The sequence below is a fragment of the Pristis pectinata genome, chromosome 6 (assembly GCF_009764475.1).
Source record: "Pristis pectinata isolate sPriPec2 chromosome 6, sPriPec2.1.pri, whole genome shotgun sequence".
Taxonomy (NCBI): domain Eukaryota; kingdom Metazoa; phylum Chordata; class Chondrichthyes; order Rhinopristiformes; family Pristidae; genus Pristis; species Pristis pectinata.
In genome coordinates this window covers 112,117,338-112,133,575 of record NC_067410.1, presented here as the reverse complement: position 1 = coordinate 112,133,575, position 16,238 = coordinate 112,117,338, and the positions used below count along the sequence as shown (strand labels likewise).

At 51.4% G+C, this 16,238-nt stretch overlaps 1 protein-coding gene across 3 annotated transcripts in view; it reads right to left on the bottom strand.

Moving 5' to 3' along the window:
• LOC127572142 (traf2 and NCK-interacting protein kinase-like) overlaps positions 1-13,596 on the bottom strand; it is a 105,107-nt gene extending 91,511 nt beyond the window's left edge. For all 3 annotated transcript variants that reach the window (XM_052019092.1, XM_052019094.1, XM_052019093.1), the window contains exons 1-4: positions 13,476-13,596; positions 9,254-9,364; positions 5,394-5,484; positions 2,042-2,172 (exon numbers count right to left, since the gene is read on the bottom strand). In XM_052019092.1, the coding sequence (XP_051875052.1) occupies positions 2,042-2,172; positions 5,394-5,484; positions 9,254-9,364; positions 13,476-13,568 (426 nt within the window). In that variant the 5' untranslated portion in view covers positions 13,569-13,596. The remainder of the gene's footprint in view (positions 1-2,041; positions 2,173-5,393; positions 5,485-9,253; positions 9,365-13,475) is intronic.
• Positions 13,597-16,238: the final 2,642 nt, after the last annotated feature.

Sequence of the window (16,238 nt, the reverse complement as noted above, 5' to 3'; positions counted from 1 at the left end):
CACCATCGAGGACATCTTCAAGGGGCGATGCCTCAAGAAGGCGGCATCCATCACTCTCACCACCCAGGACATGTCCTCGTTACTACGATCGGGGAGGAGGTACTGGACCCTGAAGACCCACACTCAACGATTCAGGAACAACTTCTTCCCGTCCGCCATCAGACTTCTGAACAGCCCATGAACCCATGAACACTAACTCGTTATTCCTCTTTTGCACTATTCATTTATTTTTGTAATTTACAGTAATTTTATGCCTTGCACTGTGCACTGTCCTGCTGCCACAAAACAACACATTTCACCACATTCGTCAGTGGTAATGAACCTGATTCTCACAAAACATTTTTCTGCACCTCTCTTAACACTGAGGACAGAAAGTAAAGAGTAAACCCACGGTGCGAGGGACGGAAGGTGGGGGAGGAAACCGGAGCACACATGTTCACAGAGAGAACATGCAAACTCCACACAGACAGTGCCCGAGGCCGGCATTGAACCCAGGTCTCTGGAGCTGTGAGGGAGCAGCACTACTTGCTGAGCCACATGTCCACATCCCCAGGTTAAACAGAAGCAGGAGAAGGCCATGTGGACCTTCTAGTCCGTTCTACCATTCATCGGACAATCTACTGGAGGAACTCAGTGGGTCGAACATCCAGGGAGAGGAACTGTCAACGTTTCAGGCCAAGACCTTGCATCAGGACTGAGGGTCCCCAAAACTTCGACAATTCCCCTCCCCCCCACAGATGCTGCTCAACCCACCGAGTTCCTCCAGCAAATTGTCTGTAGCTCCAGACCTCAGCATCTACAGTCTCCTGCGTCTCCATCAGGAACACAGCTGATCTTCTACCTCAGCTCCATTTTCCTGCTCTATCCCCATATCCCTCTACAACCAGAAACCCACCGTCCCCCAACAACCTGCTCTGAGTGAATTCACTGACTCAGCCCTCTGAGGTAGAGAGTTCCAAAGATTCACTACATTCTGGGTGAATACAATTCTCCTCAAATTGGTCACTTGCAGCCTACCCCTTGTTATAGGCTCAGCCAGAGGAAACATCATCCTCCCACTCACCCAGTCGTAGAGTCATACAGTAGGGAACAGGCCCTTTGGCCCAACTGGTCCATGCCGACCAGGGTTCCCATCTAAGCTAGTCCCATTTGCCCACGTATGGCCCACCTCCCTCTGAGCCTTTCCAATCCATGGACCTGTCCAAGTGTATTAAATGTTGTCAATGTACCTGCCTCAACCACTTCCTCTGGCAGCTCGTTCCATGTACAGACCACCCCCTGGGTGAAAAGGTTACCCCTCAGATTCCTATTAAATCTCTCCCCTCACACCTTAAACCTGTGCCCTCTAGTTATTGATTCCCCAACCCTGGAAGAAAGACTGTGTGCATTCACCTATCTATGCCCCGCCTGATTTTATACACCTCGATAAGATCTCCCCTCATTCTCCAAAGAAATAAGTCCTAGCATGCTCAACCTTTCTTCATAACTCAGTCCCTTGAGTCCCAGCAACATCCTCGTAAATCTCCTCTGCACTCTTTCCAGCTTAATGCCATCTTTCCTATGCAAGATGACCAAAACTGAACACAATACTCCAAATGCAGCCTCACCAATGTCTTGTCCAACTGCAACATAACATCCCAACTCCTACATTCATTGCCCTGACTGATGAAGGCCAGTGTACCAAAAGCCTTCACCACCCTGTCTCCCTGTGACACCACTTTCAGGGAACCATGCACTTGTACTCTTAGGTCCCTCTGTTCTACAACAATCCCCAGGGCCCTGTCGTTCACTGTAAAAGTCCTACCCACATTTGTCTTCCCAAAATGCAACACCTTGCACTTATCCGAATTAAACTCCATTTGCCATTCCTTGGCCACTTCTCCAGCTGATCAAGATTCCTCTGTGAATCCTGAAACTTCACTGTCAGCGACACTCACTAGTCGAGGTCTATGAGCATCGTTCTAAATTTTAATGAAGCCACAGCATGGGAAGAGGGAGTGAGGGCGGGTGATCTGATCACCACCATCAGTTCTATGCTCACCTTAAAGTCGTAAGTGGCATCTGGATTCTCGTCACACGCGATCACCTCCGGTGCCATCCAGTACGGCGTTCCGATGAACGTGTTCCTCCTCCCCACCGTGCGATCCAGCTGTGCACTCACTCCGAAGTCAACTGCAGCAAAGTCAGATAGTCAGGGCATCAGTTCAGGAGCCTGCGGAGGTGGGAGCCATGGGCAGGGTACGCCAGGGAAAAGCTCCCTAACAACCCTGCCCGCCTTCGGAAAACCCTCCTGCTGGATGTCCTGGAGCTGAGCAGAAACCCCGGAAGGCAAAACCACAGCAACGGCAAAACTGGCAGAGCTCCAGATGTTTGATTGGTGGACGTGAATTGTCCAGTCTCGCAAGGAGGACTGCAATTGGTTGAGGGGAGATGGGCCTCCGTGGGATGGATGTGGCGGGCAGCCAACGGTAGCATTTGGAAGGAAGAAATCTACAGTCACCTGGCAAAATGTCCAGGGAACACGTGGGAACAGAGATGACAACTGTGCCCAGATCCCACTCGAGGGGAGCGATGTGTTGGGTGCACAGCTCGTAGACACCAGCAAACCCAAACCAGGGCAGCGGCAACAGCGCTGAGGGACCCAGCGGAAGGTGCCTTCTCACGGTGCCAGACTCATCCAGTCAAGGCCTATGAGTATCGTTATACCCAGGGCACGAGAGACACCCGCTCTCTGAAGATGTAACAGTGACGCTTGGGAATTCCAGATGAGGGGGAGAACCAGGTGAGTGGGGAATTTATTGGTGTTTTCAAGGCTTGAAATTGATGGATTGTCGATGGACAGGGATACTGGACAGGGATACTGGACAGGGATACAGCCAAGGCTGGTCCATCACAGGAACAACCCTCCCCACCACTGACAGCATCTACAGAAATTGGAATTGGTTTATTATTGTCATATGTACCAAGGTCCAGTGAGAAACTTGTCTTGCATACCGATTGTACAATTCATTACAACAGTGTATTGGGGTAGTACAAGGTAAAACAACAACAGAATGCAGAATAAAGTGTCACAGCTACAGAGAGAGAGCAATGCAGACAGACAATAAGGTGCAAGTCCATAACGAGGTAGACTGTGAGGACAAGAGTCCATTTTATCGTACCAAAGGGAACCGTTCATTAGTCTTATAACAGCGGGATAGAAGCTGTCCTTGAGCCTGCTGGTACGTGCTTTCAGGCTTTTGTATCTTCTGCCTGATGGGAGGGGGGAGAAGAGAGAATGTCCGGGGTGGGTGGGGTCTTTGATTATGCTGGCTGCATTCCCAAGGCAGCAAGAAGTGCAGACAGAGTCCATGGAGGGGAGGCTGGTTTCCGTGATGCCCTGGGCTGTGTCCACAACTCGCTGCAGTTCTTGCGGTCACAGGCAGAGCAGTTGCCGTACCAAGCCGGGATGCATCCAGATAGGATGCTTTCTATGGTGCATCAATAAATGTTGGTGAGGGTCGACGGGGACATGACAAATTTCTTTAGCCTCCTGAAGAAGTAGAGGTGCTGGTGAGCTTTCTTGGCTGTGGCATCTAAGTGGTTGGACCAGGACAGGTTATTGGTGATGTTCCTTCCTAGGAACTTAAAGCTGTCAACCCTCTCGACCTCAGTGCCTCAATAAGGCAGCATCTATCATCAAAGATCCCCACCATCCAGGTCATACCTTCTTCTCACTGCTACCGTCAGGCAGGAGGTACAGAAGCCTGAAGTCCCACTCTACCAGGTTCAGGAACAGCTAATTTCCTACAACCATTCGGTTCTTGAACCAACCTACACAACCCTAACCTTACATCAGCAACAGAACTCTATGGACCACCTCTTGCACTGCCATAGACTTGCCAAGTTTATTGTCATATACACAAGTCCATGTGTGCACAGGTGCAGTGAAAATCTTCCTTGCAGCAGCATCACAGGCACAGAGCATCAGATACACAGCAGTCACAAGAAAAACATAAATTAAACATAAATTATACAAAATTACACAAGAATTGTACAAGAAAAGAACACAATTAGAATCAAATAAACAAAGTCCATTGTAGTGCAGAGTGGTCATAGTGTTGCTACACTGAGCTGGTGATTAGGGTTTTGCCGGTTGGTTCAAGAACCAAATGGTTGAAGGGAAGTAGCTGTTCCTGAACCTGGTGGTGTGGGACTTCAGGCTTCTGTACCTCCTGCCCGATGGGAGCTGCGAGAAGATGGCACGGCCCGGATGGTGGGGATCTTTGATGATGGATGTTGCCTTCTTGAGGCAGCGCCTCCTGTGGATACTCCCGATGGTGGGGAGGGGTGTGCCTGTGATGTATTGGGCTGAGTCCACTGCCCTCTGCAGCTTCTTACGTTCCTGTGCATTCAAACTGCTGTACCAGATCATGATGTAGACCTCTGATTGTGACCTTTTTTTCCACTAAGGTCTTGATTTTTCAGTCTTTTTTTCTCTCTCTCTTCAACGTCTTGTACAATTTATGTATAATTTATATTCGGGAGTGTTGTCTGTATCTACGTGCCTGTGATGTTGCTGCAAGCAAGTTTTTCATTGTACCTGTATCTCACCTTGTGCACACAACAATAGACTCAACTTGACGTGAAAACATTGAGGCAGAGGGCAGTTGAGAATGGGTTGAAGGAGCCAAGTGTTAGAGGTCGAGTAAATGGTGGAGAGTGTTCAGACTGGTTGCATCACCGCCTGGTATGGAGGCTCCGATGCACAGGATTGAAAGAGGCTGCAGGACTTTGTAGACCCAGCCAGCTCCATCAGAGGCACAACCTTCCCCGCCATCGCAGACGTCTTCAAGAGGTGGTGCCTCAAGAGACGGCATCTATCGCTAGCAACACACAAAAAGTGCTGGAGGAACTCAGCAGGTCAGACAGCAGGGAAATAAACAGTCGGCGTTTTTGGGTCAAGGCCATCCATCACTGAGGACCCTCACCACCCGGGACGTGCCCTCTTCTCGTTACTACCATCGGGGAGGAGGTACAGGAGCCTGAAGACCCACACTCAACGATTCAGGAACAGCTTCTTCCCTGACGCCATCAGACTCCTGAACCATCCATGAACCCATGAACGCTACCTCGTTATTCTATTCTTTCTGCACTATTTACTTATCCTTGTAATTTACGGTAATTTTATGTCTTGTACTGTACTGCTGCCGCAGAACAACAAACTTCACCTCATATAAGTCAGTGATAATAAATCTGACAATGATCGCTGCTAGGGGAACCTTTGGCTCCAACACTCAATGTCCAGACTCCATCGTAAACACCGGCACGGCGCACAGCAAGACGCCAACAGCTCCGACCAGCTGGAGTTGGCAAAAGCTGAGGAACCATGGAATCATCGAACAGGCACTCACCCAACTTCACTTCAGCGTTCTCCGTTAGCAGCACGTTCTGGCCCTTGATGTCACGGTGGATGACCTTGTGCTGGTGAAGGTGAGTCAGGCCCTGGAATCATGGGACACGTAGGTCAGAGGTCATTCACAGCACACCCAAAGGTCAGGGTGACTATCAGGGGACCGACGATGGAAATGGAAACAACGGGGACGTTATATTGTACCTTCAGTGGAGCCAAGCGTCACGGGTGTGCAATCAAATTCAAGCTGACATCAAGTCTCAGATAGGAGGACAGGCGACCAAAAACTGGGGCGGAGAGAGAGGTTATAATGTGCCTTGGGAGAAGAGGGAGAGGTGGGGAGGTTTAGGAGGGAATTCTGGAGCTCGGGGCCCAGGCAGTCAAAGACTGTTGGAAGTGCGGAGGTGTGATGGACCTGAACTGAAGGAGCACAGAGACCCTGAAGGTAACTACGGAGACAGGGAGAGGGGTGGGGCCACGGAGTACGGGAGTGAGAAGCTCTAATCTCAGCCGTGGCCAAACCAGACCCACTGTTCCTGCTCACCCGCACAGTGATACAGTACACGAGGCCATGTGGCCCATCATGCCTTGATACCTGCCATCCCTGACAGGGATCTTGGGGTCCACATCCATAGATCCTTCAAGGATGCCACACAGGTCAATAGGGTTGTTAAGAAGACGTATGGAGTGTTGGCCTTCATTAGTCAGGGGATTGAGTTCAAGGGCCGCGAGGTGATGTTGCAGCTCTGTAGAACTCTGGTTAGACCACACTTGGGAGTATTGTGTTCAGTTCTGGTCGCCTCATTATAGGAAGGATGTGGCAGCTCTAGAGAGGGTGCAGAGGAGATTTACCAGGATGCTGCCTGGATTGGAGAGCATAGGCTGAGTGAGCTAGGACTTTTCTCTTTGGAGAAAAGGAGGATGAGAGGTGACCTGATAGAGGTGTACAAGATGATAAGAGGCATAGATCGAGTGGACAGTCAGAGACCTTTTCCCTGGGCGAAAATAGCTAACAGGAGGGAGCGTAATTTTAAGGTGGTTGGAGGAAGGTATAAGGGGGATGTCAGAGGTAGGTTTTTTACACAGAGAGTGGTGAGTGCGTGGAACACACTGCCTGCCGAGGTTGTGGGAGCGGATACATTAGGGACATTTAAGAGACTCTTAGACACATGAATGATCGAGAAATGGGGGGCAATGTGGGAGGGAAGGCTTAGATTGATCTTAGATCAGGATAAAATATCGGCACACATTGTGGGCCGAAGGGCCTGTACCGTGCTGTAATGTTCTATGTCTGGGCTGGTCCTTCCTAAGACCCATCCAGTTAGCCCTGTGTCTTCCTCAATGCCAGTTCCTTGCCTTTTCCCTTGACCTCGTTAATGCCAGAAATTCTGTGCTCAATCCTCGATGTACAACACTGCTCAATGAATACATCACACCTCAACTTCAAGCTTCACCACAGCCCAAATTCCGTCTTCAGTTCTGGCTAGATTTGGGCAGCTGTGTATTTTGGAGCTCGTGACCTTTGCCCATGGATTGAGACTTAATTTGCACCTGACCCCAAGATCCACTGGATGCACCAGAGCACTTAAACCATTGGGAAGTGACCCATTGACCCTTTCGGATCTGAGAAAGACCAGTGGCAAGACTGTCCCTGTGGGAGAAAGGATGAGGTGCAGGGGAGCAAAAGGACCTGGGTTTAACCGCGTAAATCGTCAAAAGTATGTGCACACCGAGTGGTGGCCTTTAGATCAAGTACAGAAGGGCAGGGACAATGACTGAGTCATAGAGATACTCAAGTCAGATCCTCTGGGCTCTGTTCTGGGCACTGGACTACAGCACTGAGCAGCAGGAATCGCACAGGATGTCAGGCACACTCACCGCAATGTAGTGGGGGGGGGTTAAAGGGTTAAATGGAGCTGAGTGGTTGCATTGACCTCTGAATGGCATCTAGGTGACGTTTCGTGATGGGATTGGTTAGGGTTCAGAGAGAGAGAGAGACAGAGAGACTGAGAGAAAGAGACAGAGAGAGAGAGAGAGAGAGAGAGAGGTAGAGGGAGATAGAGGGAGATAGAGGGAAGAAGGGGAAGTGAGTGTGTGAGAGACAGAGGGAGAAGGAGAAAGGGGGGGGAGAGAGAGAGAGAGAGAGGAGTGAGTAATAGGGAAGTCTAAAACATGGGCTAAACCTTTGTCAAGCATTCAGTATTGGGGGGGGTGGGGTGGAATCTCATTGGAACCTACCAGATACTGAAAGGCCTGGACAGAGTGGATGTGGAGAGATTGTTTCCATTCGTAGGATCCGAGGGCACAGCCTCACTTCCCAATGGTTTAACTGCTCTTGTCCCTTTAGAACTGAGATGAGGAGGAATTTCTTCAGCCGGAGGGTGGTGAATCTGTGAAATTCGTGGCCACAGACGGCTGTGGAGGCCAAGTCATTGGGTGTTAAGGCAGAGATTGACAGGCTCCTGATGGTAAGGGGGGGTTACGGGTCACAGGGAGAAGCAGGAGAATGGGGTTGAGAAAAAATAATCAGCCATGATTAAATGGTGGAACAGACTCGATGGGCCAAATGGCTGAATTCTGCTCCTCTCCCAGGGAGAGAGCATCTCACTGTTTTATTACTTATTTAGTTCCATTGATTTTGCTTGATCTTCGGTGTGGCTTTCGGTCATAAATAAGCCTGCTCCTCCACCTCGGTGATCAAACTGTAACTTCAACTCCAGGCTCCCAACTACCTGTTGTGGCCTTTCACCCCCGTCTGCAGCGTTGGGCCATGTGAACATCCAGGGACTGGGTTCCCCAGGGGAGGGTCCAGGTCCGAGGCTGTATCTAGGGGACCAGCCCCAGGCTGTACCTGGGAGACCAGGCCCCAGGCTGTGCCTCGGGGACCAGGCCTGAGGCTGTGTCTGGGGGGACTGGGCCCCAGGCTGTGTCTGGGGGGACCGGGCCCCAGGCTGTGTTGGGAAGTAGTGGTAGGGCACCAAGGAGTGCGGAGGAACAAGGGGATTTGGGAGTTCAGATACATAATTCCCTGAAAGTGGCGTCGCAGGTAGACAGGGTTGTAAAAAAGGCTTTTGGCATCCTGGCATTCATAAATCAAAGTATTGAGTACAAGAGTCGGGATGTTATGGTGAGGTTGGATAAGACATTGGTGAGGCCACATTTGGAGTATTTTGTGCAGTTCTGGTCACCTAACTATAGGAAGGATATCGGTAAGATTGAAAGAGTCCAGAGGAGATTTACTAGAATGTTGCCGGGTCTTCAGAAGTTGAGTTACAGGGAAAGATGGAACAGGTTAGGATTTTATTCCTTGGAGCGCAGAAGAATGAGGGGAGATTTGATAGAGGTTTACAAAATTATGAGGGGTACAGACAGAGTAAATGCGAGTAGGCTCTTTCCACCTAGATTAGGAGAGATAAGTACAAGAGGACATGGCTTTAGGGTGAAAGGGGAAAGGTTTAGGGGGAAGATTAGGGGGAACTTCTTCACTCAGAGAGTGGTGGGAGTGTGGAACGGGCTGCCATCCAACGTGGTAAATGAGGGCTCAAGTTTTAAGAATAAATTGGATAGATACATGGATGGGAGAGGTCTGGAGGGTTATGGACTGGGTGCAGGTCAATGGTACTAGTGGAATAAAGTTTCGGCACAGACTAGAAGGGCCAAATGGCCTGTTTTCTATGTTGTAGTGTTCTATGGTTCTAACCATGTTGTATTTGACTACTTGGTCGGAGGGCAGGCAGACAATGGCTGTGTGGTGACGGATCTGGATCATGCACTGCCCTTGCTCCCACCTACAGGGATCAGGCCTGGATGAGAGCAGGGGTCCTGCAGGGAGTCCCTGAGGGAGTTTGGGAGAATCCATACCCGCAAAATCTCCCGGCAAATGTAGGCGATCCATTCCTCCTTCAGTGTGTTACCCTTGGTGTTCTTGATCAGGTCGGTGACGGACCCAGCACCGCAGAATTCCATCACCAGCTGTAAAACACAGGCACACAGTGAGATTCACGCACACATCCCCCAGTATCACATGACCAGAATCCCAGCGCACAGGAAGAGGCCGCGAGTGCATTGCTGAGACTCCTACAGCCTTGCACCGAGGGAAGTCTATTGTTGGGATCGGAACTGGAGGCTGGGGATACTGGATCTGATCCTCCCTTTGGTCCGTGACATCACGGGTGCAGAAAGTGAGGGCAACTAAACACAGCCTGTTGCACAGGGTGAGAGCCCCCCTCCGTCAGCCCCGCTCCCCACAGCCTCCTGTTACTGGCTCAGGTCCCCCTTGAAAGCTCCTATTGAATCTGCATCCACTGCCCTTCATTTATTCCCTGTTACAGCAGCTAACACTGGTGCACAGAAACTGGGGCCACACGCTTGTTATAGGGCTGAGAGAGAGAGGCAGTGAGGGGGTGAGAGAGAGAGGGGGGACAGGGGGAGAGAGAGGGGGGGAGAGAGAGAGTGAGGGGAAGGGAGATGGGGGAGAGAGGGGGGAGGGGAGAGGAGAGAGTGAGTTGGGGGAGAGAGTGAGGGGGAGGGGGGAGAGGGGAGAGAAAAATAGTGAGAGAGAGAAAAATAGTGAGAGAGAGAAAGAGGGAGAAGGGGAGGAAGAGAGGGGGGGGGAAAGACAGATAGATAGAAAGAGAGAGAGACAGAAATGTAGAGAGAGCCAATGGGAAAGAAAAAGACTGACAGAGAGAGACAGAGGGATGAGAGAGATCTAGAAAGAGACACAGAGAGAAAGAGAGTCAGAGAGAGAGGGCCAAACAAAGAAGGAAATCAAACCGGAGTGAATTGAATACTGAGATTCCGATCACTGCAGAAGCCAGACTTTCTGAACTTCGACAGGACGTAAACATCGCTGGCATTTATTACACATCCTTCACTGGGCCTGAATTGAGACAGACAGGAGTTGTTGGTGGGTCTGTCGTCACGTATTGTCCAGGGTAAGGCCATCAGTGAACTGATGAGTTTTATAACTGTTGCATCAACTGGCATCTTTTTTTATTAAAACTCCAAACCTAACTAATTACTTGGATGTAAATTCCCCATGGTGGGATTCGAACTCGTGTCTCGAGGTCAACAGCGCAGAGCTCTGGGTGCTGGTCCAGTCACTGAACTACTACAACACTGGATACGGAGATGTGAGCAGAAGCTCCTTGAACATGGGCCTGAAAGGAAATTCCGCCAGTGGTTTGGAGTCGGGCTTCCCTGAGCTCAGCTCCCGCCCTCCGCTGCTCCCCACACATCCATCCCCTCCTCCCTCTCCCTCAGTCCTCTCTCCTGCTCTGGCACCACACTGCCGAACCCGTCACCTGTCACTGGCAGGGGTAGGGACCACCCTTGGACCAGCCAACGGAGAAGCCCATTCTCTCTGCTCAGGTTGGGCGTGAGGGAGACCTCCACACAATCCACTGGAGAAACGGGTCGGGCAGCATCTGTGGAGGGAATTGGACAGTCGACGTTTCAGGTCGAGACCCTTCATCTGGACTGTCAGACAGAGGGGAGACGGCCGGTATACAGAGGTGAGGGGACGGGGTGGGGCAGGATCTGGCAGGTGATGGGTGGATCCAGGTGAGGAGGGGTGACGGGCAGATGGGAGGGGAAGCTGGAGCCTGGAACCAAGTGAGGGGGGTGGGGAGGGCAGGTGGGAACAGTGGGGGGGAGGGGACCCAGTGGGTGGGGGAGGGGGAAGAGGGTGATGGGGTCTGGGGTGGGTGCGGGAGGAACGGGGTCGATCAGGAGGAGAGGGAAGAGGGGGAGCAGGTTACTGGACGTTGGACAATTCAATGTCCATGCTGTCAGGGTGTAGACCGCCCAGGGGGAATACGAGGGGCTGTTCCTCTGTGTTTGGCCCCACCCTGGCAGTGGAGGAGGCCGAGGACTGACAGGTCGGTGTGGGAATGGGGAAGGGGTTGAAATGCTGGCAACCGGGAGCTGGAGAGCTGCTGCATCAGAATGTGTGACTCAGCAGCTTTCTGACAGAACCTTCGGTTCCAGAACAGCTACAGCACACAGACAAGAACTGCTGCACTGTGATTAAAAATGATGCACAGCCTGTTCCCAATTACCGAACGTCACGTCCTCAAAAACCCGTGGGTCCTTAACACCGGGCATCATTCCTGAATGTCCCTCCTTCCATTAGCGAGCAGTACCTCCCTCCTGACTCTTCATTCCCGCCCACATCTCACCACCCCCTTCCCAACCTCGCTCCCTGATCTCCTCCCACACAAAGTCCCCTGCACTGGAGAAGAATCCACTCAGGCAGCTCGGGCACTGAGCTGTGACACACAGTGTAATTACTGCTTCACCCCTCACCACTTCCCCAGCGATGGGAATGAAACGACTTAGAACACAGAAAATAGTACAGCACAATACAGGCCCTTCAGCCCACAATGTTGTGCCGACCTTTAAACCTCGCCTTAGACTATCTAACCCCTTCCTCCCACATATCCCTCTATTTTAAATTCTCCATATGCTTATCTAGTAATCTCTGAATTTGACCAATGTACCTGCTCACCACCACTCCAGGCAGCGCATTTCCACGCCCCAACCACTCTCTGGGATAAAAACCTTCCTCTGATATCTCCCCTTGAACTTCCCACCCATTACCTTAAAGCCATGTCCTCTTGTATTGAGCATTGGTGCCCTGGGAAGAGGTGCTGGCTGTTCCACTCTAATCTATTCCTCTTAATATTTTGTACCCCTCTATCATGTCTCCCCTCATCCTCCTCCTCTCCAATGAGTAAGCCCTAGCTCCTTTAGTCTCTCCTCATAATCCATACTCTCTAAACCAGGCAGCATCCTGGTAAATCTCCTCTGCACCCTTTCCAACACCTTCCACATCCTTCCTATAATGAGGCGACAAGACTGGCACAGAAACTCTAAGTGTGGTCTAACAGTTTTATAGAGCTGCATCATTACCTCGTGGCTCTTAAACTCGATACCTGACTTATGAAAGCTAACACCCCATAAGTTACGCTTTGGAATGGGTTCAAAACCCCATCCACCTCCCGAAACACTCCTTCCCTCTACCACCGGTGCACAGCGTTCCTTCTTGTGTAATTTTTGTACGCAGTAGTGTAACGGGTTAGCGTAACGCTATTACAGCGCCAGTGACCCGGGTTTCAATTCCCACCGCTGTCTGTAAGAGTTTGTACGTTCTCCCCGTGTCTGTGTGAGTTTCCTCCGGGTGCTCCGGTTTTCCTCCCACATTCCAAAGACGTACAGGTTAGGAAGTTGTGGGCATGCTATGTTGGCGCCAGAAGCGTGGTGACACGTGTGGGCTGCCCCCAGAACACTCTACGCAGAAGATGCATTTCACTGTGTGTTTTGATGTATGTGACTAATAAAGATATCTTATCTTCAATTATATTTATGTTTTTCTGTGAATGCTGCTTATCTGATGCTATGGTGCCTGTGATGCTGCTGCAAGTAAGTTTTTCATTGCGCCTGTGCACACGTGGACTTGTGCAGATGGCAAATAAACTCGACTTTGACTTTGACAGTGGCGGCGGTGTGCACCCTCTACAAAATTGCTCAGCAGAACTGTGACCTCTGCCACCAGGAAGCACAGGGGCAGCAGGTGCAGGGAACACCACCACCTGCAGCTCCCCTCCAAGTCATCACACCACCCTGACTTGGAAATGTCTCGCTGTTCCTTCACCGTCACTGGGTCCAAACCCTGGAACTCCCTCCCCAACAGCACCGTGGGAGCACCTTCCCCAGAAGGACTGCGGCGGTTCAAGAAGGCGGCTGCCCCCCACCTTCTCAGGGGCAATTAGTGATGGGCAATAAATGCTGGTCTTGTTAGTGATGCCAACTTCAACAGAACCTCCAGTACCCTCGTCTGTAATCCTATACAAAATCACAGCAAGAATTTCCTGTAGGAGAACATGGAGGGTGACCGGTAACCCTGGAGACAATGCTCTCAGGGGCTCGGGCCTTCTGAATGGGCGGTAGGTGTGCGGAGGGCCTTGAGGCAAACGTAATTAGTTGCCTCTGTTGGTTACCCTCCCTTCCCTACACTGTCGTGTCCACGCTGGGGAGTACACGGGGACGCAGCGCGACATCTCATAAGGAAGTCCTTTACCCAGAGCTGGTCGTCTACGCCTGGAGGGTTCTTCTTAATGAAGGCTCCGTAGTACGTGGCGATGTTCCGATGGTGAGAATACTTCTTCAGCATGTTAATCTCCTGCTTGATCTCCTCTTCCTCGTCCTGCAATGGGAAACAAACATCTCAGCATTGATCGCTCAACGCCCCCGGGCTCACCCAAATACCTCCACTTGGACAGTCCCAACCTGGTTCCCGACTCACCCCATTGCCCTACCTTCACTCCACCCCTCCCTCCATCAGTTCCAGCCCCTACAAACTTCTGAGGGCTCATAGCTCCTCCAGGTCTGGCCCCCCGGCTCTCCAATTTCCTTCGTTCCACACTCTCACTCAGTACTGAGGGAGGGTCACACTGTGGGAGGGACGGTACTGAGGGAGGGTCACACTGTGGGAGGGACGGTACTGAGGGAGTGCTGCATTACTGGGGAGGCAGTATTAATGGATAATTGCATTTCTGGAGGAAATTCTCCAGGCAGTTGGTGAAAGGCGCCATAGAAATGCAAGTCCCCATTCTATTAGGCTCAGCCTCAGAACTCCCAGTGATGGGCTTTCAGAGCAATCGCCACCCTGTGAACTCTACAGCCTGAAGGCATGAGTAGTGAGGCACCAGGCAGACTGGCAACGGGGACGTGTGGGGGCGACCCCTCTCCTTCTTGCTCCAATTTTATTTTTAAAAGCCGAGAATGAACAGGAGAGTTGAGAGATGAAGTAATTACAGAAATTTCCCAGGAGCTGGTGCTGCCAGTGACATCAGCACAAGGCCTTTCATTAAGCGCTCAGACAGCACGGTGTTAAGCTGCACAGGAGATGACAGCTCCATAATCTGCGCTCGAAATGGCGCTGGCTCGCAACAATAACGTTTCCGTCATGTGTCAACGAAATTGTAAAGGTGGTAGCAGGGAGGAGAGGCTGCTGCGAGAGGAAACTGTCACCTCCCAATGGTCTGACGGTGGAGAAAACACACGTCAGGGACAGATACAAGGGCCCACTCAAACAAACCTTCCCAGCGCCACCCCAGGAACCTGACCCCACTGATGCGAGAGTGTGACGGGGAGAGCACCTCCCCAGAAAGCACGCTGGCGAGGGGCTGTAACGGCCCCACGGCAGTGCGAGGCAGTGGAGTCTACCTCCACCACGACCCCACAGACTCTGCTCTTCAGCACAGCCGTGAGGAGAGAGGTGCAGGAAGAGGTCATCCTGCTGTTCTACTGTGCAATAGGGTGAGGCCGAATCATTTACCTTGGTCACTATTTCCCTGCCTTTCCTCATAATTCCCTCAGTAACCAGTAACCAGTCCATCTGTTTCAAATCAACTCAGTGAATGGGTCTCCACCAGTCTCTGGGGCAGAGAAGGCCACAGATTCACCACCATCTGGGTGCAGAAAGCTCTCCACAACTCGCTCCCAAATGGCCCACCCCTCATTCAGAAACTGTGACCCAAAGTCCTGGTCCCCTCAGGAGATGCCCATTCAGACACCTTGTGCTCAAAATTCTCAAACAGTATCCCACCAGTACTGTACCCCAGGGTTATTACAGCGACAGACCCGTCCCCACCAGTACTTGTACCCCGGTGTTATACAGCGAACAGACTCGTCCCCACCAGTACCATACCCCAGATGTTTGCACAAGTGACAGACCCGTCCCCACCGGTACAGTACCCCAGTGTTATACAGCGACAGACCAGTCCCCTCCAGTACTGTACCCCGGTGTTGCACAGTGGACAGACCTGTCCCACAGGTACTGTACCCCAGTGTTACACAGTGACAGACTAGTCCCCACCACGTCTGACTAGACGACAGAGAATACCTTACCCCCGGTGACGTCCATTGACCTTGATTGCAGCCAGCTGGCCCGTCCTTAACATGTCGAACCCTACGGAGAAAGCAAATTACAGGCACATTAGTCAGGCATCATCTGCAGGGAGCGCCAACAAACTTTTGTACTACCACCAAATACTTGCAGCCTTTTGGTATTTAAGGAATAACACACAAACTGCTGGAGAAACTCAGCGGGTCAGGCAGCAATCCGTGGAGGAAATGGACAGTCGACGTTTCAGATCGAGACCTTTCAGGTGCGCGTTTTCAAGCTTTTGTATCTTCTGCCCGATGGAAGGGGGGAGAGGAGAGAATGTCCGGGGTGGGGGGGGTGGTCTTTAAATATGATCCTTCAACCATCGCCAACTCACAAGGACGGAGAGCACCAGCCACGATTGCACTAAATGGCAGAACAGGCTGAGTGGCTACACATGCTTTCAATGTCTAGCACAAACATATTTTTCCGATCATTATCACACTGCTAACTATGCAACAAGAACACAGGTACTGGAAGAACTCAGCCAGGCAAGCAGCATCTGTGGAAAGAGTTTGTGTTGGGGAACCTTCCTCAGAACGTATAGTGAGATCTTCCTGTGCAGAAATGATCTGCCATGTTTCTTACATTGCTTAGGGTGAGGGCTCCACTTCAGGGGCACTTCATCGGCTGAGAGGGGTCTTAGAGAACCCTAGGCACTATAATGTAGCGGTTAACAGCAGCGACGCGGGTTCAATTCCCACCGCTGTCTGTAAGGAGTTTGTACGTTCTCCCCGTGTCTGCGTGGGTTTCCTCCGGGTGCTCCGGCTTCCTCCCACATTCCAAACACGTACGGGTTAGGAAGTTGTGGGCATGCTATGTTGGCGCCGGAAGCATGGTGACACTTGTGGGCTGCCCCCAGGACACTCTATGCAAAAGATACATTTCACTGTG